The sequence below is a fragment of the Salvelinus namaycush genome, chromosome 35, assembly GCF_016432855.1.
Source record: "Salvelinus namaycush isolate Seneca chromosome 35, SaNama_1.0, whole genome shotgun sequence".
Lineage (NCBI taxonomy): Eukaryota > Metazoa > Chordata > Actinopteri > Salmoniformes > Salmonidae > Salvelinus > Salvelinus namaycush.
Genome location: NC_052341.1, coordinates 29,739,508 through 29,760,187, shown reverse-complemented (window position 1 = coordinate 29,760,187; position 20,680 = coordinate 29,739,508). Strand labels below are relative to the sequence as shown.

At 44.7% G+C, this 20,680-nt stretch overlaps 2 protein-coding genes across 2 annotated transcripts; one reads left to right on the top strand and one right to left on the bottom strand.

Annotated features, from left to right (window-relative positions):
- Positions 1–97: 97 nt before the first annotated feature.
- On the top strand, positions 98–13,974 carry vps35l (VPS35 endosomal protein sorting factor like). Its single transcript, XM_038975041.1, has 29 exons — positions 98–179; positions 531–630; positions 942–1,127; positions 1,351–1,470; positions 1,576–1,600; positions 1,728–1,807; positions 1,910–2,038; positions 2,131–2,215; positions 2,372–2,428; positions 2,523–2,619; positions 3,361–3,408; positions 3,512–3,605; positions 3,846–4,046; positions 5,652–5,698; positions 10,059–10,170; positions 10,313–10,429; positions 10,524–10,577; positions 10,686–10,829; positions 10,933–11,018; positions 11,164–11,244; positions 11,326–11,389; positions 11,514–11,612; positions 11,845–11,922; positions 12,015–12,129; positions 12,232–12,371; positions 12,468–12,633; positions 12,919–13,037; positions 13,148–13,294; positions 13,398–13,974. Exons 1-29 carry the CDS (start codon positions 163–165, stop codon positions 13,494–13,496), a joined length of 2,907 nt encoding a protein of 968 aa, XP_038830969.1. The 5' UTR covers positions 98–162; the 3' UTR covers positions 13,497–13,974.
- A 92-nt stretch (positions 13,975–14,066) lies between these two features.
- Positions 14,067–19,847, bottom strand: LOC120029783 (Golgi to ER traffic protein 4 homolog). Its single transcript, XM_038975053.1, has 9 exons — positions 19,648–19,847; positions 17,645–17,723; positions 17,398–17,479; positions 17,147–17,296; positions 16,912–17,050; positions 16,645–16,785; positions 16,472–16,547; positions 16,292–16,364; positions 14,067–16,168 (listed from the first exon to the last, which is right to left on the bottom strand). Exons 1-9 carry the CDS (start codon positions 19,788–19,790, stop codon positions 16,086–16,088), a joined length of 966 nt encoding a protein of 321 aa, XP_038830981.1. The 5' UTR covers positions 19,791–19,847; the 3' UTR covers positions 14,067–16,085.
- Positions 19,848–20,680: the final 833 nt, after the last annotated feature.

The window sequence follows — 20,680 nt, the reverse complement described above, 5'->3', positions numbered from 1 at the left end:
ATTTATTCAAGTTACGCTAAGCCACCCATCCTTTTTGGATTTTTATGTTTAATTAGTACTTTAAATAAAATCTGGACAAATCTCTTATTAGAGGAGGAAACTGTGTCGTCTCAAAATTGGTACTACAACCAGGAAGTGTAGACGTCATATGACTGGAGAAAAATGGCTGCTGTGCAGTGGTAAGATGCATCTTTTCTGATACTTAATCTGTTTTTGATGTCCTTTAAATCTTAAAGAGTATGAAATTGACATCAAAACAAGATAGCTAGATGCATAAAAACAAATGAAAATGCGCGTGGTCTGCCTGATCTTGCTGTCATAACAAGTCACGAGCTGTCAACTTTTTTTTATTTTTTATCTCGATGTCAGCTAGCTTAACATTCAGCATCAAAGTACAATCTGAAAAAGAACACACTTCTACGTGCAGGATCCTCATATTTCGATAATATTGCGCTATGTTTGTATTAATGCAGGTTTATTCCAGAGACCTCTGAGTAAATCAAGCTGTAACATATGTTTTCCCGTGACAGGCACTCTCGTGCACGCAGGTATGAGTCTGAACTGCAGAGCTGTGGCCTGGAGGTCGCCCCAGTGGAGTTTAGCGACTACCATCCCCTCAAGTCCATCACTGTGAGTAGGGCACTGTATGTTGTTGATGCACACCATATGTGGTAAAGAAATTTATACTTACTGTATGTAGGCTTCATTTCTTCGCATCATCATCATTAATGTAAGAGTAAATCATCCTACCATAGAACATGTTTCTAATCACTTGAGCATAGCTCTCTCTCTCTCTCTATCTGTGTGTGTGTGTGTGTGTGTGTGTGTGTGTGTGTGTGTGTGTGTGTGTGTGTGTGTGTGTGTGTGTGTGTGTGTGTGTGTGTGTGTAGCTCAGAGGTAAACAACTTTTCCCCCTCCACCCATCCATACATACCACACAGGTGACAGACTCCAAGTCGCGGAGGGGAGCGCGTAAAGGCAGCACATCCTCCTCTTCCTCCTCTTCCAGCTCCGTGGCACCAGATCCCCTGAGCTCCATGCTGGATGGAACGGACCCCCTGTCCATGTTTGCTGCAGCCTCTGCCAGCGAGTCCCCCCTAACCCTCTCACAGAGCAGCTCCACTGGGGTGAGTGATTCACTGGGGTGTGGATAGAATGAAATACTCACTGAGGGATAGATCGAAGGGAGGTTGATAGTGGGACAACGGTGATGGGGGGGGTCTGATATTTGTATTGTGTCTCGTTAAAGGATGTTAAAAATAAAGCGTCATGCACAATTTCCTCCTCTCTCTTTCTCTCTCTTTCTCTCGCTCTCTTTCACTCAAATATTTTTTTCTGTGCTCTGTTCAGGACGTGGGTAGAGGAAAGAGGAGGGAGAAGGAGGATGAGGTTGGAGTGGACTTCGAACCGTGGTCATCCAAACGGGGAGAAATCCTTGCCAGGTTCACTACCACGGAGAAGCTCTCCATTGTGAGCAATAATTGTGCTTTAAAATCCCTCAAAGAGAAACATTTCCCCTTTCCCATCCTTGGTAATGGGACTAAGACTGACTTCTCGCTCTTGTTTTTTTGACAGAATCTCTTCATGGGCTCAGATAAAGGTAAGTCTACTCCAACATTTATAGTCTTTGATATACCAGATCCCCTATTCTGAAAGTTTGCTCGATTGAGTCTAGACAAAAAACCCAAGCACACGTGCATTGTTGTGGCACTTCTGTCATTCTCCAGGCAAGGCTCCCAGTCTTGCCTCCTCTGCTGTATCGGAGAAGGTGCGAACTCGCCTAGAGGAGCTGGATGACCTGGAAGAGGTAAGTACAGCAGAATGGATCTACAGCCAGAACATTCTCTGTTGAGTTTTGTTGTCAAGAATGTCAGTGTTTACGTCTCTAATGTTGTGTGTCTGTCATCAGGGGTCTCAGCGGGAGCTGCTGAATCTGTCCCAGCAGGACTATGTGAACCGTATCGAGGAGCTCAACCAGTCTCTAAAAGAGGCCTGGGCCTCCGACCAGAAGGTCAAGGCCCTCAAGATCGTCATCCAGGTCAGAACTGCAATACTTGTAACAAATCTATTACAATGTAATATATTTACAACGTTATTTCTGTCTTATGTCATTGTATGTGTGTGTCTTAGTGCTCCAAGCTGCTGTCAGACACAGCTGTGATTCAGTTCTACCCAAGCAAGTTTGTCCTCATCACAGACATTCTGGACACCTTTGGTAAGTACTGAGGACTGGCCTGTCACTTTTATTAATAGCAGGGCATTCTATAGTAACATAGTCACATTTTTCACATTGGATGCTGTAGTGGGTTTGATTGTTGTCAGGAAGGGGTCACGATATTTTAGGTGACCAAAATGTCTCTCTCTCTCTTAGGACGTCTGGTGTATGAGAGGATCTGGTCCATGTGTTCTGACCCTCGCCCCATACCAGGTATGTCCTGTGTGTCGCGTCTGTGTGTCAAACCAAGTGCTCCCCATGGTCCTTCCTTTTTTTTTTGTTATTATTTATTCATATCCCTCTCCAGACTCCTTTACAGCTGATGAAGTGAATGACACGGCCAAGGAGACCTGCCTCAACTGGTTCTTCAAAATTGCCTCCATCAGAGAACTCATCCCACGACTGTATCCTTTATTATATACATCAACTTTCTAGTAGCACACTAAGTTATTCATACATACATACAGTTACCATATACAGTGAGCTCCAAAAGTATTGGGACATTTTGTGTTGTTTTGTCTCTGTACTTCAGCACTTTGGATTTGAAATAATACAATGACTATGAGTTTAATGTAAAGACTGTCAGCTTTAATTTGAGGGTATTTTCATCCATAGCGGGTGAACCGTTTAAAAATTACAACTATTTTGCTACATAGTCGTCGTTCCCCCCCATTTTAGGGGACTAAAAGTTTTGGGACAAATTTAATTTATGTGTGTTAAAGTAGTCAAAAGTTTAGTATTTGGTGCCGTATTTCATTTTTGAGTCACTTTTACTGTAAATAAGAATATAATATATTTCTAAACACTTCTATATTAATGTGGATGCTACAATGATTACGGATAGTCCACAATGATTATGGATAGTCCTGAATTCATCATGAATAATGATGAGTGAGAAAGTTACAGACGCACAAATATCATACCCCCATAGACATGTTAACCTCTCACCATTACAATAACAATTTTTGGGGGGTATGATATTTGTGTGTTAGCATCATTTCAAATCCAAAGTGCTGGAGTACAGAGCCAAAGTAACAAACAATGTGTCACTGTCCCAATACCTTTTGGAACTCACTGCATCTACCTATGTCTCTGATCACATGCTTACATAGTGGTTTGAGTTGAATCCTTGACTCCACATGCAGATATGTAGAGGTAGCTCTCCTGAAGTGTAACCGTTTCTTGACCAAGTGGTTAGTATCCCTCCCATGTTTCCCCACCTTGCTCTAGCACCACTCTCTCATCCCTCTAGCCGTCCGTTCACTGGTTTTACTCCCTCTCTCTCTGTGTTCTCAGTGGGATCCAGGAGACGGTGCCTCGCCTCACAGCTATGATCCGGGGGATAGGGGACCCCCTGGTGGCCGTGTATGCCCGGGCCTACCTCTGTAGGGTGAGACTGGCTTCGAGAACATATTTGCTCTCAACTCTCTCTCATTGGGGTTGCCCTCATTTACAGAGATTTCAACCGCCCCTCTTGCTTTTTCCCCCCTTTATTACATTTTGGCTCAGTCATGAGAATGGGATAAATTCTCTCTTCTCCCTATTTTAAATCTCTCTTATCTCCTTATTTTCAACCTCTACTTGTTTCCACCAATCCCCTCTCTCTCTGCATCCATCTCTCTCCGGCCAGATTGGGATGGAGGTGGCTCCTCACCTGAAGGACAGCCTGAACAAGAACTTCTTTGACCTGCTGGGGACGTTCCGTCAGATCCACGGCGACAGTGTCCAGAACCAGCTGGTCCTGCAGAGGGTGGAGATCCCCGTCTACCTGACCCTCTACTCCCCCGCCATCCACTGGATCCTGCAGTGTGTCTCCTACAGAGCACCAGAGGTACGTTGCCGCCCAGCGTAACACATCCACAGGGGTCCGACAATTGAGTGAGGTTGACCGATAACAGTTATGTAGTTATTGTATTGGGAATATCCCCATAACAGTCGCTGGCATGTAAACTCAGCAAAAAAAAGAAGCGTCCTTTCACTGTCAACTGCGTTTATTTTCAGCAAACTTAACATGTGTAAATATTTGTATGAGCATAACAAGATTCAACAACTGAGACATAAACTGAACAAGTTCCACAGACATGGAATAATGTGTCCCTGAACAAAGGGGGGGGTCAAAATCAAAAGTAACAGTCAGTATCTGGTGTGACCACCAGCTGCATTAAGTACTGCAGTGCATCTCCTCCTCATGGACTGCACCAGATTTGCCAGTTCTTGCTGTGAGTTGTTACCCAACTCTTCCACCAAGGCACCTGCAAGTTCCGAGATATTTCTGGGGGGGAATGGCCCTAGCCCTCACCCTCCGATCCAACAGGTCCCAGACGTGCTCAATGGGATTGAGATCCGGGCTCTTCGCTGGCCATGGCAGAACACTGACATTCCTGTCTTGCAGGAAATCACGTACAGAACGAGCAGTATGGCTGGTGGCATTGTCATGCTGGAGTGTCATGTCAGGATGAGCCTGCAGGAAGGGTACCACATGAGGGAGGAAGATGTCTTCCCTGTAGTGCATAGCGTTGAGATTGCCTGCAATGACAACAATGCTGTGACACACCGCCCCAGACCATGATGGACCCTCCACATCCAAATCGATCCCGCTCCAGAGTACAGGCCTCAGTGTAATGCTCATTCCTTCGACGATAAACGCGAATCCAACCATCACCCCTGGTGAGACAAAACCGCGACTCGTCAGTTTAGAGCACTTTTTGCCAGTCCTGTCTGGTCCAGCGACGCTGGGTTTGTGCCCATAGGCGACGTTGTTGCCGGTGATGTCTGGTGAGGACCTGCCTTACAACAGGCCTACAAGCCCTCAGTCCAGCCTCTCTCAGCCTATAGCGGACAGTCTGAGCACTGATGGAGGGATTGTACGTTCCTGGTGTAACTCAGGCAGTTGTTGTTGCCATTCTGTACCTGTCCCGCAGGTGTGATGTTCGGATGTACCGATCCTGTGCAGGTGGTCTGCCACTGCGAGGACGATCAGCTGTCCGTCCTGTCTCCCTGTAGCGCTGTCTTAGGCGTCTCACAGTACGGACATTGCAATTCTTTGCCCTGGCCACATCTGCAGTCCTCATGCCTCCTCGCAGCATGCCTAAGCCACGTTCACCCAGATGAGCAGAGACCCTGGGCATCTTTTTTTTGTGTGTGTTTTTCAGAGTCAGTAGAAAGGCCTCTTTAGTGTCCTAAGTTTTCATAACTGTGACCTTAATTGCCTACCGTCTGTAAGCTGTTAGTGTCTTAACGACCGTTCCACAGGTGCATGTTCATTAATTGTTTATGGTTCATTGAACAAGCATGGGAAACAGTGTTTAAACTCTTTACAATGAAGATCTGTGAAGTTATTTGGATTTTTACGAATTACCTTGGAAAGACAGGCTCCTGAGAAAGGGACGTTTCTTTTTTTTGCTGAGTTTATTTGACATCCATTGTTCCATTGCAGGCCCTGCTAACAGAGATGATGGAGAGGTGCAAAAAGCTTGGGAATAAGTGAGTACTCCTCTACACCAGAGGGATTTCTTTAGAAGCCAGATGCTCTGGGTTACCGTGTGGTGGCACACGTTCCTGTAATACAGTTATTTTTCACATGCTTCGTAAACGACAGGTGTAGACAAACAGTGAAAAGCTTACTTGCGGGCCCTTCCCAACAATGCAGAGAGAAATATAGAGAAATAATTTAAAAAATTATAACTCTAGGAATAAATACACAATGAGTCACTATAACTGGCTATTTACACGAGGTACCAGTACTGAGTCGATGTGCAGGGTTACGAGGTTGAGGTAGATATGTAGGTAGGGATAAAGTGACTAGGCAATAGGATAGATAATAAGCAGTAGCAGCAGTGTATGTGATGAGTCAAAAGAGTTGGTGCAAAAAAGGGATCAATGTAGATAGACCGGGTAGCTATTTGGTGAACTATTTAACTAACTATCTAGCAGTCTTATGGCTTCGGGGTAGAAGCTGTTCAGGATCCTGTTGGTTCCAGACTTGGTGCGTCGTTACCATTTGTCGTGTGGTAGAAGAGAGTAGAGTCTATGACTTGGGTGGCTTTGACAATTTTTAGGGCCATCATCTGACACTGCCTGGTGTAGAGGTCCTGGATGGCAGGGAGCTCGGCCCTAGTGATGTACTGGGCCATACGCACTACCCTCTAACACCTTGCAGTCAGAAGCCAAACAGTTACCATACCAAGCGGTGATGCAGCCAGTCAAGATGCTCTCAATGGTGACGCTGTGTAGGTGTTTGTGTGTGTGGACCATGATAATTCCTTAGTGATGTGGACACGGCGGAACTTGAAGCTAACAACCCACTCCACTACATTCCTGTGGATGAGGGCGTTTTTGGCCAACCGTTTCCTGTAGTCCACAATCATCTCAATTGTCCTGCTGACATTGAGAGAAAGGTTGTTGTCCTGGCACCACACTGCCAGGTCTCTGACCTCCTCCCTATAGGCTGTCTCATCGTCGGTGATCAGGCCAACCACCGTCGTGTTGTCAGAAAACGTAATGATTGTGTTGGAGTCGTACGTGGCCAGGTAGTTGTGGGTGAACAGGGAGTACAGGAGGGGACTAAGAACGCACCCCTGAGGGGCCCCCGCGTTGAGGGTCAGCATTGCAGATGTGTTGTTGCCTACTTTCACCACTTGGGGAGGCCCATCAGGAAGTCCAGGATCCAGTTGCAGAGGGAGGCGTTCAGTCCCAGGGTCCTGAGCTCAGTGATGAGCTTGGAAGGTACTATGGTGTTGAACGCTGAGCTATACTCAATGAACAGCATTCTCAAATAGGTGTTCCTCTTGTCCAAGTGGGAGAGGGCGGTGTGGAGTACAATAGAGATTGTGTCATCTGTGGATCTGTTGGGCCGGTATGGGAACTAGAGTGGGTCCAGGGTGTCTTGGATGATGGTGGAACAGCTGGAGCTCTCATGCATGGTTCAGTGTTGCTTGCCTCAGTGTTGCTTGCCTCAAAGCGAGCATAGACAGCATTTAGCTTGTCTGGTAGGCTTGTGTCACTGGGCAGTTCGCGGATTGGTTTCCCTTTGTCTGTGATAGTTTGTGGGGACGACGTCGATGCACTTATTAATGAAGCCGGTGACTGATGTGGTAAACTCCTCAATGTTATCAGATGAATCCCAATACATCTTACAGTCTACAGTTGTGGCCAAAATTTGAGAATGACACAAATATTAATTTCCACAAAGTTTGCTGCTTCAGTGTCTTTAGATATTTTTGTCAGATGTTACTATGGAATACTGAAGTATAATTACAAGCATTTCATAAGTGTCAAAGGCTTTCATTGACAATTCCATGAAGTTGATGCAAAGAGTCAATATTTGCAGTGTTGACCCTTCTTTTTCAAGACCTCTGCAATCCGCCCTGGCATGCTGTAAATTAACTTCTGGGCCACATCCTGACTGATGGCAGCCCATTCTTGCATAATCAATGCTTGGAGTTTGTCAGAATTTGTGGGGTTTTGTTTGTCCACCTGCCTCTTGAGGATTGACCACAAGTTCTCAATGGGATTAAGGTCTGGGGAGTTCCTGGCCATGGACCCAAAATATCGATATTTTGTTCCCCGAGCCATTTAAGTATGACTTTTGCCTTATGGCAAGGTGCTCCATCATGCTGGAAAAGGCATTGTTTGTCACCAAACTGTTCCTGGATGGTTGGGAGAAGTTGCTCTCGGAGGATGTGTTGGTACCATTCTTTATTCATGGCTGTGTTCTTAGGAAAAATTGTCTCCAAAAGTCTTCGCCTCACTGTGCGTGCAGATGCACTCATACCTGCCTGCTGCCATTCCTGAGCAAGCTCTGTACTGGTGGTGCCCCGATCCCACAGCTGAATCAACTTAAGGAGACGTCCTGGCGCTTGCTGGACTTTCTTGGGCTCCCTGAAGCCATCTTCACAACAATTGAACCACTCTCCTTGAAGTTCTTGATGATCCAATAAATGGTTGATTTAGGTGCAATCTTACTGGCAGCAATATCCTTGCCTGTGAAGCCCTTTTTGTGCAAAGCAATGATGACGGCACGTTTTTCCTTGCAGGTAACCATGTTTGACAGAGGAAGAACAATGATTCCAAGCACCACCCTTCTTTTGAAGCTTCCAGTCTGTTATTCGACAGAGTGATCTCCAGCCTTGTCCTCGTCAACACTCACACCTGTGTTAACGAGAGAATCACTGACATGATGTCAGCTGGTCCTTTTGTGGCAGGGCTGAAATGCAGTGGAAATTCAGTTCATTTGCATTGCAAAGACCATTTGCATGGCAAAGAGGGACTTTGCAATTAATTGCAATTCATCTGATCACTCTTCATAACATTCTGGAGTATATGCAAATTGTCATCATACAAACTGAGGCAGCAGACTTTGTGAAAATTAATATTTGTGTCATTCTCAACTTTTGGCCACGACTGTATGCTAGCGAAAGAGTCATGTAGCTTAGCATCCTCTTCATCTGACGACTTCCGTATTGAGCGCGTCATTGATACTTCCTGTTTGAGTTTTGGCTTGTAAGCAGGAATCATTAGGATATAATTATGGTCAGATTTGCCAAAGGGAGTGCGAGGGAGAGCTTTGTATTTGTTTCTGTGTGTGGAGTAAATGTGATATAGATTTTTGTCGCCTCCAGTTGCACAGGTTACATGCTTTCAACAATTATGTAAAACGGATTTCAGTTTACCTGTATTAAAATCACCGGCCTCTAGGAGCGCCGCCTCTGGATGTGCATTTTCTTTGCTTATGGCCCTATACAGCTCAATTGGTGCGGCCTTAGTGTCAGCATCGGTTTGTGATGGTAAATAGACAGCTTCAAAAAAGATATACTGAACAGAAATATAAATGCAACATGAAACAATTTCAATGATTTTACTGATTTACATTTCATATAAGGAAATCTGTGGATTTCACATGACTGGGCAGGGGCACAGCCATGGATGGGCCTCGGAGGGCATAGGCCCACCAACTGGGGAGCCAGGACCAGCCAATCAGAATGAATTTTTCTCCACAAAAGAGATTTATTACAGACAGAAATACTCCTCAGTTTCATCAGCTGTCCGGGTGGCTGGTCTCAGACGATCCCGCAGGTGAAGAAGCCAGATGTGGAGGTCCTGGGCTGGCGTGGTTACACGGGGTCTGTGGTTGTGAGGCCAGTTGGACGTACTGCCAAATTCTTTAAAATGACGTAGGAGGCAGCTTATGGTAGAGAAATGAACGGTCAATTCTCAGGCAACAGCTTTGGTGGACATTTATGCAGTCAGCATGCCAAATGCTTGAGACATCTGTGGCATTGCGTTGTGTGACAAACTGCACATTTTAGAGTGGCCTTTAATTTTCCCCAGCACAAGGTGCAGCTGTGTAATGATCGTGCTGTTTAATCAGCTTCTTGATATGCCACACCTATCAGGTGGATGGGTTATCTTGGCAAAGGAGAAATGTTCACTAATAGGGATGCAATCAAATTTGTGAACAACATTTTTGAGAAATAAGCTTTTTGTCCATTTGGAACATTTCTGGAAACTTTTATTTCAGCTCATGAAACATGGGACCAACAGTTTACATGTTGTGTTTATATTTTTGTTCGGTATAGATGAAAACTCTCTTGTTGAATAGTATGGTCTGCAGGTCATCATGAGGTATTCTAATTCAGGCGAGCAAGAAGTCGAGACTTCCTTAACATTAGAGATTGCTTACCAGCTGTTGTTTACAAAGATACACCCCCCTTAACCTTACCCTAGGCTGTCGTTTGGTTTTGAAGTTTCATATAAAAATCAACTAGATGTACAGTATATTATCCATGTCCACAGGAAGCCAAACCTGGGCATTGAGTCTAAACTAATGTTGATTTCCCCACAGTGCCCTGCTGCTGAACTCGGTGATGTGGGCGTTCAGGGCGGAGTTTATCGCGACGAGAGCCACCGACTTCATCGGCATGATCAAGGACTGCGATGAGGCAGGATTCCCTAAGGTTAGACACATCCACATTCACCATGTCCTCCAAATGTGCTCTAAAAATAGCATTGTTTGCCCCTCCCTTCTGCCTCCAAAATAGCTTTTATCTGTTATCTGTGTTGTTTACTCTTCAACTTCCTCTCTCTGTCCTCCTTCAGCACCTGTTGTTTGGCTCTCTGGGCCGCAGTCTGGCCTGTGCTGACCCTCCTGAGGCAGAAAGGCTGCCCATCCTCAATGAGGCCTGGAAGGTCATCACCAAAGTGCGAAGTCCACAGGTACATAACAAATAATAACCCTCTTAGGCAATGAAGGCGTGCTTGGTGGTTCACATTAACAAATGGTTGTAATTGTTTCATTGTCTTATTCCAGGATTACATCAACTGTGCTGAGATCTGGGTGGAGTTCACCTGTCGTCACTTCACTGTGAGTGTCCAAGAGAATTACAGAGCTGCCACTGAAAGAGTTCCAAGCACAAGGGTCTCTAAATGATTCCAGCTATATAATCCTTATTTTCTCTGATCTTATTCTAAGAAACGTGAGGTCAACACTGTGCTCTCTGACATCATCAAGCACATGACCCCAGACCGGGCCTTTGAGGATGCCTATCCTCAGCTTCAGTCCGTGATAAAGAAGATCCTCACCTACTTTCATGACTTCTCTGTCCTCTTCTCCATGGTAAGACTTGGTGTTGACATTCTCCAGTCTCAAACAATCACTTGTGTTTCATCAGCGGATAGATCTAACTAGTTTCTCTGTGATTTCTCTCCCCCCCCCTCAGGAGCGTTTCCTTCCCTTCATGGACATGTTCCAGAAGGACAGCGTCAGGGTGGAGGTGTGTCGCTCCATCATGGACGTCTTCATCAAGTACGTCTGGTTTAGCCAACAACTTTTGGCTGTTGTCATGCTACGTGGCTAATGTCGCCCAGGCTAAATGTCTCTTCCACACTGTACGTGTGAAGTCAGTTTGCTTCCGTGTCTATCCCTCATGTCTGTCTGTCTGTCTTCTCAGACACCAGCAGGAGCCCACTAGAGATCCTGTCATCCTCAATGCTCTACTCCACGTCTGCAAGACCATGCACGACTCTGTCAAGTAAGTAGCCAACTGTGTGTGTGTGTGTGTGCGTGCGTGCGTGTATGTTATAAATTACCCTACTCTCTATGTGTCCCTTAGTGCTCTGACGCTGGAGGACGAGAAGAGATCTCTGGCCTTATTGATCAATGGCTTCATACGCATGGTGAGTGTCTTCGACTCAGACTGCCCATCCTCTGGGTCTCCAGACACTCCTTCCCCTCCTGCATTTCCAAGGTTGACGGATAGTGACTCAGCATATGTCTCTCTGTCTCTCTCTCTCTCTCCAGGTGTCGTTTGGCCGTGACTTTGAGCAGCAGCTGAGTTTCTGTGTGGAGGCCCGGGCCACCTTCTGTAACCTGGAGCCAGTGCTGGTGCAGCTCATCCACGTGAGTACAGCACAGCAGCCAAGGGACCCACCATACCCTACCTTCATCGTCTTATCTGTGTGTGTGTGTGCGCATGTGGGACCACACCTCGACATGGTTCTGCTTTGCGTTGCAATACAAAACCGACTTCTTTTGACAGTTGATATGAAACTTGCTTAACCTTTTAATCATTTTGTCATGGTCATATATATACTGTACATACACGCGCAGAACTTTTGTCCTCTTCTCTCAGACTGTGAACCAGCTGGCCATGGAGACGAGGCGTGTGATGAGGGGGAGCCACTCCCGCAAGACTGCTGCTTTTGTCAGGGTGGGTCATGCTACCTCACTGTCTATAACCCCAATATCTGTGTCCTCAATATGGCCACTAATACATCACTGAATCCTCGGTCTCTCTCTCAGGCATGTGCTGCATACAGCTTCATCACCATTCCCTCCCTCACCAGCATCTTCAGCCGCCTCAACCTCTACCTGCTGTCTGGGCAGGTGGCCCTGGCCAACCAGTGTCTTTCCCAGGGTGAGTCTGAGTGTGCTCTGTTCAGAATAGACAGACCCAGAGTCCTGAGGTTTTCACCAGTTCTGAAGTGAATTCTCATTCATTGTTATCGCTCTCTCCTAGCGGATGCATTCCTGAAGGCAGCGGTCAGTGTGTTGCCAGAGGTGCCACGCAGTATCAGTATCGAGGGCAAACTGCGCTCTTCTGAGGGCTTCCTGCTTGACTTCATCAACAACTTCCTGTCAGCACTACTAGTTGTGCCGGTAAGGAAACATCCCTGCTTTTCCCATAATGCTTGAAATAACAGAAGAAATAGGAGATGTCAAGGAAGTACTTCCTGTGTGTGTGTGTGTGTCCAGGACCACCCAGAGGCAGGGGTGTTGTTCCTTGTGCGTGGGCTGCTCAACATGGTGCAGGACTACACCTGGGAGGACAACAGTGACGCCAAGGTCCAAGTCTACATCAGCGCCCTGCCACTACTGGCTGCCATGAGTCAGGAGAGCTACCTCTATTCCATCCCCAAAGGTACTACCTACAAACACACACCCTCTTTTCCCATACTTTTCAGGTTTATGTGGCATGTAATATAATACTATATGGCTTTTAGCTAACACTTTTATCCAATGCGGCTTACAGCCACGCATTCATATATTTTTTTTAAGTACGGGTGGTCCCGGGAATCGAACCCACTATCAGAGGGCCATATGATATTGGTCTCTCAGAATCGGCTAGAAATATAGAAGAGTGTGAACTGAAAGGATAATTGGGGTCAAAGCCAGCTGACACACCTCCTTCCTTCCTCTTTCCCAGTGGACTCGAATGAAACCCTTTATGGAGGAGATCCCAAGTTTTTGGCAGAGATCAACAAGTTATGTGAAACTCTGATTGGACAAGTGTTGGACCACCTCAAGACCTTGGGTAGAGATGAGGTAGGACGCACTATGCCAGTGTCCTGAGAAAGTCACCGGTTATACATTGTTTTTTGTATACATCCATAAACATGTTTAACTCTCCTCTCTTATCCCTTCCTCTGTTGTAGAGTGTTCATAGACAGGGTTGTCTGGCCTTCTCTCTGTTTGGCTGCCTCCTAGCTCATGGGGACCTACGCAACAACAAACTCAACCAGCTGGCTGTCAACCTGTGGAATCTGAGCCACAAGCAGGGTTACTGCAACACACGCACCTCTGTGAGTAAAACACAGGCAGTTTTTAGCCATAGGAACAATAAAACATAGGAGATACAGTATAAGTCTAATCAAATCTCTGTATACACAACATATTTCTCGACAGGTGCGGACACTAGAGTTCATCAAGCACCAGGCCCAGCAGCCCGACATGGCTCACCTTTCAGACATGATTCAACGCCTCACCTTGCAGTCCAGGACCTGAGGACATCGACTGCATCCCCTTTTCCCATATATCTATGTGCACTGGAGGGATTGTCTCGCCTTGTAATTGCATTCTCTGTTTAGTGCCCAAGATCTGTCAACCAGGATCTTGGAGGGCTGTACATGTTCTGATTCTCATCCTTCAGTATTTCATTTGGACCTAGGAAACTAGGTGTGTAGACTCTAGCCAATCAACTGATTAATTCATTGCCAGATTGATATGAAAACTCAAGACAGATCAGTCCTCAAGGACTGGAACTAGATAGCCCTGCAAACAGAGGTCCTTGGTACGCCATTGTTGGAAAGATTTTGTTGGAACTGATTCATGCAATGCCGTTAAACTTCCCTGCATTTCAGTGATTGTATACTTGTTTATGGATTTGTACTGTACTGAAATTAAGTTTCTCCATTCTGTGCTAACATTTTGTATATCATTGTAAAATGTCTGAACTTACGTGATTGAAAAAAGCAAAACCAAACCATGGCAGTGTTGTGTATTTGTAACAAATGATTGGCTTCTCTAAGTGCAAACAACACTTTCAAGCCTAGCACTCTTTAAACAGACAGTGAGGACAGAGAAGCTATCATCAGTTGTTTATTTACTCAATTAGTGTAACATTTTAAAAGGCAAACCACCCCCATTTGCATTCAAATGAAACTATCAAAAACAAAATTATGTTCCAACATGCCTGCTAGCTCGCCAGAGCTCTGGTCTGTCTAAAAGCCTTTGGTCACACAACTCTGGTATCATTTCCTAAACGTTCTGTGCGTTACCGTACGACTCTCAAAGCAGGAGGAATATTTGATTCAGACCTTTTATCCTATCCAGGCTACATATTGGTGCATTGAATACTTATGTAACCAGTAGCATTAACTTGTATTCTTAAGTTAAGAGATGTTATAGTTGTAACACCCTAATGGACATCTTGACTATTATCAAGGATTTAACTTTATAATAACAAAATATCTCGAGGTGGCTGTAGATTAGCTTGGAAGATTCACCCATGAGAATTTCTACAGCGGTTATAATTCCAAAACGGATAAGAACCTGTAAAACATGAATTCAAAAAAAATCCCAAAACATGTACAGTAGCAGAAGAAAATGTAAAAGTACTGATTTAAACAACCACTCTCTCCATGTAAATGAATATTCATTTTGGATACTGGAGTATGCGTTTAAGCCCGGTAAGATAAATGACTAAGCTTCTGGATAATAGACAATATAATACTACGGTAGGCGGGGATTGTTTCAAGTTGTTTAATCTTCTCTTCGTCCGTCTGATCGCAGTCAAACATCTGGACCGACAAAATGGAGCAGTCACCAACTCAAACTGAAAATGTACCTGGGGGGAGGCGCTCAAAATAGAAGACTTCAACGGAACTGACTTGCATTTACATGAACATGCCAAATACATTCATCAACACACACACAGCCACGTATATATGATCCGAGCATACCCATCCACTACTGTCGATTTAAACACATGTAATCTCCCATACGTAACAGATTATGAATAGTGATCAAATCCGGCTTTAGTTTGCAGCCAGGTATACGGTGCCCGACAGGTAGAGGTAACTGACAGAATAAAGGAAACACCAACATAGCGTCTTATTAGGACGTTGATCAAGAACAGCTTCCATGCACATTGGCATAGATTCTAGTGTCTGGAACTCTATTGGAGGGATGCGACACCATTCTTCCACGAGAAATTCCATCATTTACTGTTTTGTTGATGGAGAAACCGAAACGCTGTCTCAGGCACCGCTCCAGAATCTCACATAACTGTTCATTTGGGTTGAGATCTCGTGCCTTGTGGATGGGGGCATTGCCATCCTATAAGGGAATAGCCATGGTAGCCAAAATTATGGCCTGCCCAGCATTTTTATACACGACCCCAAGCAAGATGTGACTTTAATCCACTTGATTAATCCACCTGCTTTCAATACACTTTCATCCCTCATTTACTCAAGTGTTCCCATTATTTTGGCAGTTACCTGTATGTCTCTCCCCACTGACACGACACCATGCAGGTCACCACACCACCAATCACTCCTGATTATTATTGAACATTTACATGGATTACAAGTTGGTTATAGTAACTCTTTAATAGAAATTACTACCTCGACCCCCGGTGGATGCATGGTGAATGGGGAGAAAAAGCGTTACTCCCTAGAAAGAAGTGTTTTTCTTTGATGTTGTATCCCAGGATGAGGTGTTATTTTAGGAGTTAATTATGACAAATTCATATGCAGCCATTGTTGAATCTTTTCTGTCCCTGGGGATGAGAGAAAATGAGAAGTCCAGGAAGTAAGGATTGCAGCTGCTTTCCTTAAAAAAAAAAAAGAAATACACAGAAAATTGTCCAAAATTAAGAAACAAAAACGATGAAAATAAAACCAAATATAATATAACTCAAACGGAAAGCATTTGCATTTTTGCGCAGTCCAGGCAGTGCTGAGAGGGATAGTTTGGCCTGCTCTTTGTTCTGGTTCTGGTTGGATGTCTTGGGGAACTGGGAGGTAGGGAGACCAGCATGCCTCTGCAACCCCCTGGGCGGGGCGGGGGTCAGCCTTGCTCGTCCCAGAGCTCTCAGTCCAGCTCAATGGGGCTGCCGTCCTCCTGTGCTTCCTCTCCCTCCTCATCTGAACCCATCAGGCTGTTCAACAGGTTTCCTGACAGACACAGAACACACTCCAATGAAACACAAAAAAAACTACCGTTTACCCAACGCAGCTTTCAATGGTGATCAGAATGGGGTTTGTAAAAATAGTCTGCAGTGAGTCACAAGCACTTACCGAGCAATCCACCATATGATGAGGACTGTTTGGGTGGCACCCCAAAGAAAAGCTGACCAATTCTGTCGAGATACTGATGCAGCAGGCAGTCAATGTAACAGGAAAATTATTATTAGACACCATGCGGAGTTATAATGCTACGTGACCACGGAGGGACACTCACTAAATGGTCAAACTCACCTCATTATACATAGGGTCCCTCTTCAGGGAAGGCTGATACTGTTCACATAGCACTGTGAACACTGTTAATTTCCCTCTGCAGAGGAGAACATACAAGGGGAGGCACATTTATGAGAACCTGGCAAAACAATGTGGGTTTTATTCGAAGGGTGGTTGAACAAACAAGGCCTTACCCATCCACTGCCAGCAAGAGAAACCAGATGAAGTTGAGCAAGGGCTGAACAAAGGGAGGGCCCTTCTCTATTGAAGGGTGTTTCTGAGTATATGTGCTGAACACCACAGATGCACTGTTTTTGTTCTTGAGACAGAGGAACCTGAGCAGTGAGGGGAAAGAGAGAAGGGGAGGGGAGGGACAGAGCTGAAAAAGCAATTAAACAACATAGCAAACAGCTATTGATGACAGACTGAAAACAGATCTAGGTGCCGCGAGACAGACTTACTGTAGGACGGCCTGCGCCACAAACATGTCCACCTCGCTGCGAAACCCCCGCTGCGCCGAGTACTCCACCAGCATCTGGGCACAGCCCTCTCCATCAGAGGAGTGCAAGAAGTGGTAGCGAGACTCACTGTAGTTTTGCTCTAAGCAGATAGAATTAAATCATATTCAAGCTCTTTGTTGAGTGGAACAATGATATCTTTGCAGTTGAAAATGTTCAGAGTTTTCCCATTGAATACCTTTCCACAATGTGACTGCCAGGAGCTGATGCAGTTTGGGGGAGCCCAGCTTCCCCGAGCCGCCTGTGGACCACTTGAGTGCGCGAGACACAAATGCTACTCTCTCTGGGGAGTTGGGGTCCATCAAACTGAACAGCTTAGCCAGGTGCTCTGCAATGCAACACAGATGAGGTTAACACAGAGACGACGGTACACTGACACCAACTGTATTCATAATGTTTCATTACGATGCATTATGCATGTTCGCTCACCTAAGTCTTCGTCCTCTACCGTTGCCTCTGATTTCTCCAAAGACTCCAGCACCAACATTGACAGGTCTGCAGCGCTGTTGAGCTGCGGATGACAACATTTTTTTTTATAATAATTTGCCACAGAACTCTTATACAACTGTTGAGTTGTGAATTAATACGATTGCTAGCTATAGCGCTTAGACTCAAAAAGAGACACTACAAAAACGACATTAATGTATGAATGCCCCAGTGCCAGGCTTTCTTATACCTGGTTGTAACTGAAGAAGAGCTGGGCGCCATTGTACATCAACTCCCTGGCATCTGCATGCTTTGCCTGTGACATATACCTGTGTCAAACAGAGATGGCAAATGTTATGTCACTGACAAACTGCATTCAAACCAGGTTAAGAAAGTGGCAATAGGAATGGTAGTGTAGTGGTCCACCTAGGAAATACTGAGGGCTGAAAAGTAGTACTCAGTCACTGAGCCAACATTTCTCAATACACAACAGTAAATAACAGTGAACTGTCACTCAGGGTGTTTTCACACTTGGTTCCTTTCAGCCAAATGTTGTGATTTCCACAAAAAATGTTGGTAAGTTAAGTTGAAAGTGAACAATCCAAAGGAACTCAGACCCCTCAAAAGAGCCCCCGATGCGAACCGAACTGAGACCATCTTGAGAGGTGGTCTGAGTTTGGTTCACTTGATTTCCATCTGGTTCCCTTCCTTAGGGCAATGTGAACACAAAAATATACTACAGTTTAAAAGTTTGGGGTCACTTAGAAATGACCTTGTTTTTGAAAGAAAAGCACATTTTTTGTCCATAAAATAACATCAAATTGATCAGAAATACAGTGTAGACGTTGTTAATGACTATTGTAGCTGGAAACGGCAGATTTTTTTATGGAATATCTACATAGGCGTACAGAGGCCCATTATCAGCAACCATCACTCCTGTGTTCCAATGGCATGTTGTGTTAGCTAATCCAAGTTTATCATTTTAAAAGGCTAATTGATCATTAGAAAACCCTTTTGCAATCATGTTAGCACAGCTGAAAACTGCTGTGCTAATTAAAGAAGCAATAAAACTGGCCTTCTTTAGACTAGTTGACTATCTGGAGCATCAGCATTTGTGGGTTCGATTACAGGCTCAAAATGGCCAGAAAAAAAGTACTTTCTTCTGAAACTCATCAGTCTATTCTTGTTCTGAGAAATTAAGGCTGGAATGTGTTCTCAACTTGCCTACCTGGTTAAATAAAGGTGAAATAAAATAAATAAATAAAATTGAATCTGCCAATAATATTTACATGTTAATATTATCTTCTGATTACAATGACTATGTCTCACGTTTAAACAAACTGCAATCTATTAGCTTCCAAAATGTATGTTGGTATATCTAGCTGTCTGAAGGAATGGCTTGTCCTATACTTTTACCCAGAGTGCAGTGAGTGAATGTTGGAAAAATATATTGGTACCATTCTAAACATAGCAATGTGAATGCAAAGGGAAAGTCGTTCTTTCGCTTTTTTACCCGAGTTCACTTCTTTAAATAGTACTATATGTAAAAACACCCTTAGTTAACGTAAAGGCTGTGCCCACACCGTTCTCATGTGCAGTTAGACTACCTGTCATGACTGTCAAACATGGGAGCTCATCCAACAACAAGTTAATGAATGAGACCATAGTGATGGTGACGGGACGTCATGAATCATGGGCAATACCAAACACCATAGCTTAATTGATTGTGCATGCTTAGCAAAGTTGACAAGCTAACGTTAACTAGTTAATTCTATCTACATGTACTAACCAGCTAACTACAAACCAAGCTAGATGGCAAATTAGTTAGTGTTAGCTAACTAGTACTTGACATGGTTTTTGCTGGGCTTGGGCTGACAGTATGTACTGTTTGTAAGTGTGCCAGGTTAGTGAACTGTTGTCTTTACTAAACGAACATTGGCATTGCGGGTAGATACCTAGCTAACGGTAGTAAAGGAGATGGGTTGGCACTAACTTATATTATTGCGACATTGATTAGCTAACTAGGCTAGCTAGCTAGGCGGATAATTCCCATTTTGTGACTGAGTGATTGACGCATTAAACTGTCCATTCAAAAATAAGGACTGACCCGAGTGGGTGGGGCAGTACCGTGAATCGACGAATCATGCAATATAATGGAGGCAGCAAGGTTGCTAAGCAGAAAGATCAGGAAAATGAAGGCCCAAGAATCCAATTGATAACTTAGCCAGGGTAACGAAAATGTAAATGTCTTACCTAAAAAACAAGGTTCTGTACATCTGGTGAGCCTCATAGTAATCTCCCTTTTCTACACTGGCTCGCAGTTTCCCTTCAACCCGCTGCGTCCCTCCACGGTTTCTTGCGCTGGAGCACTTCAGAGCCTCCTGCTCCGACATCATTGTTCCCAGCAGCTCGGCCCAACAACCAAGCCAAGCGTTGACAGTGCAGAAAGCGGATGTACAAAAAATACCTATGACCTATTTCACTTGCCGTAGTTAGGTATTTGCACTCGTTTCTAAATTCCACGCTAAATATTTCACTATTTCTTAGACACTGAAACACATTATGGTTGTATTAGTTACCTTTATCTAGCTATGTGCATTATCTCTGATCTAAGGCGTTAATGTTATGTAGATATGACCTGGCTTTCTGACGATACTTGGTAAGCACCGATAGCCAAGCTAACATTGTTAAATATACCTAGTTAAATTAACTTCTCATTTTAAGGCATCTCATAATGATCATATACAGCATGATCCCAGCGGCAGTGGGACACCCATGTCAACCAAACTTCATCCTGGTCTGGAAGATGGAGCACATGACTGTATGTAACGTTAGCGAGCTAACGATATAGTACTTTATCAGAAAACGTTGAATGTGTGATAAGGCTAGACTTCCCACTATGCTGTATAGCTGTTCTGTGTAGATTCAGTGTATGTCCAGTCCAGTTCTGAGCAGCTCCTGTGAGGTGAAAATACTGCACCGGCTTCCTCAAAGACGGAGTACCAAACTTGACTACTGCTGCCCCGCCCTCATTGTCGAGTGATTCTACCACCGCAGATGAATAGCTACCACTAGAGACCGCTGCACCTGAGAATTCACCACCCAGCTCTCATGGATCCAGATTTCGCTGTTCAGTCTAGGACGAGTGTGCCATACATACACCGTCCGTTGTGTATTTCCCCCCCAGTTATTGGAAACATGTCAAAATCTTTATGTGAAGGGTGGCGCATCAGTCTGCAACCAAACTCTGCTGGTGTGCCATGACAAAACATTTCCACATTTGTTG

Bases quoted from the DNA above. Each gene is read 5' to 3' on its own strand.
- vps35l (XM_038975041.1), top strand. The intron at 4,047-5,651 runs GTACGTTGCCGC...GTTCCATTGCAG, and splicing joins TCTCCTACAGAGCACCAGAG to GCCCTGCTAACAGAGATGAT. The intron at 12,634-12,918 runs GTACTACCTACA...CCTCTTTCCCAG, and splicing joins CCTCTATTCCATCCCCAAAG to TGGACTCGAATGAAACCCTT.
- LOC120029783 (XM_038975053.1), bottom strand. From the start codon at position 19,790: ATGATGTCGGAGCAGGAGGCTCTGAAGTGCTCCAGCGCAAGAAACCGT. The intron at 17,297-17,397 runs GTGAGCGAACAT...GTTGCATTGCAG, and splicing joins GGTAGAGGACGAAGACTTAG to AGCACCTGGCTAAGCTGTTC. The intron at 17,051-17,146 runs GTATTCAATGGG...CTATCTGCTTAG, and splicing joins GGCAGTCACATTGTGGAAAG to AGCAAAACTACAGTGAGTCT.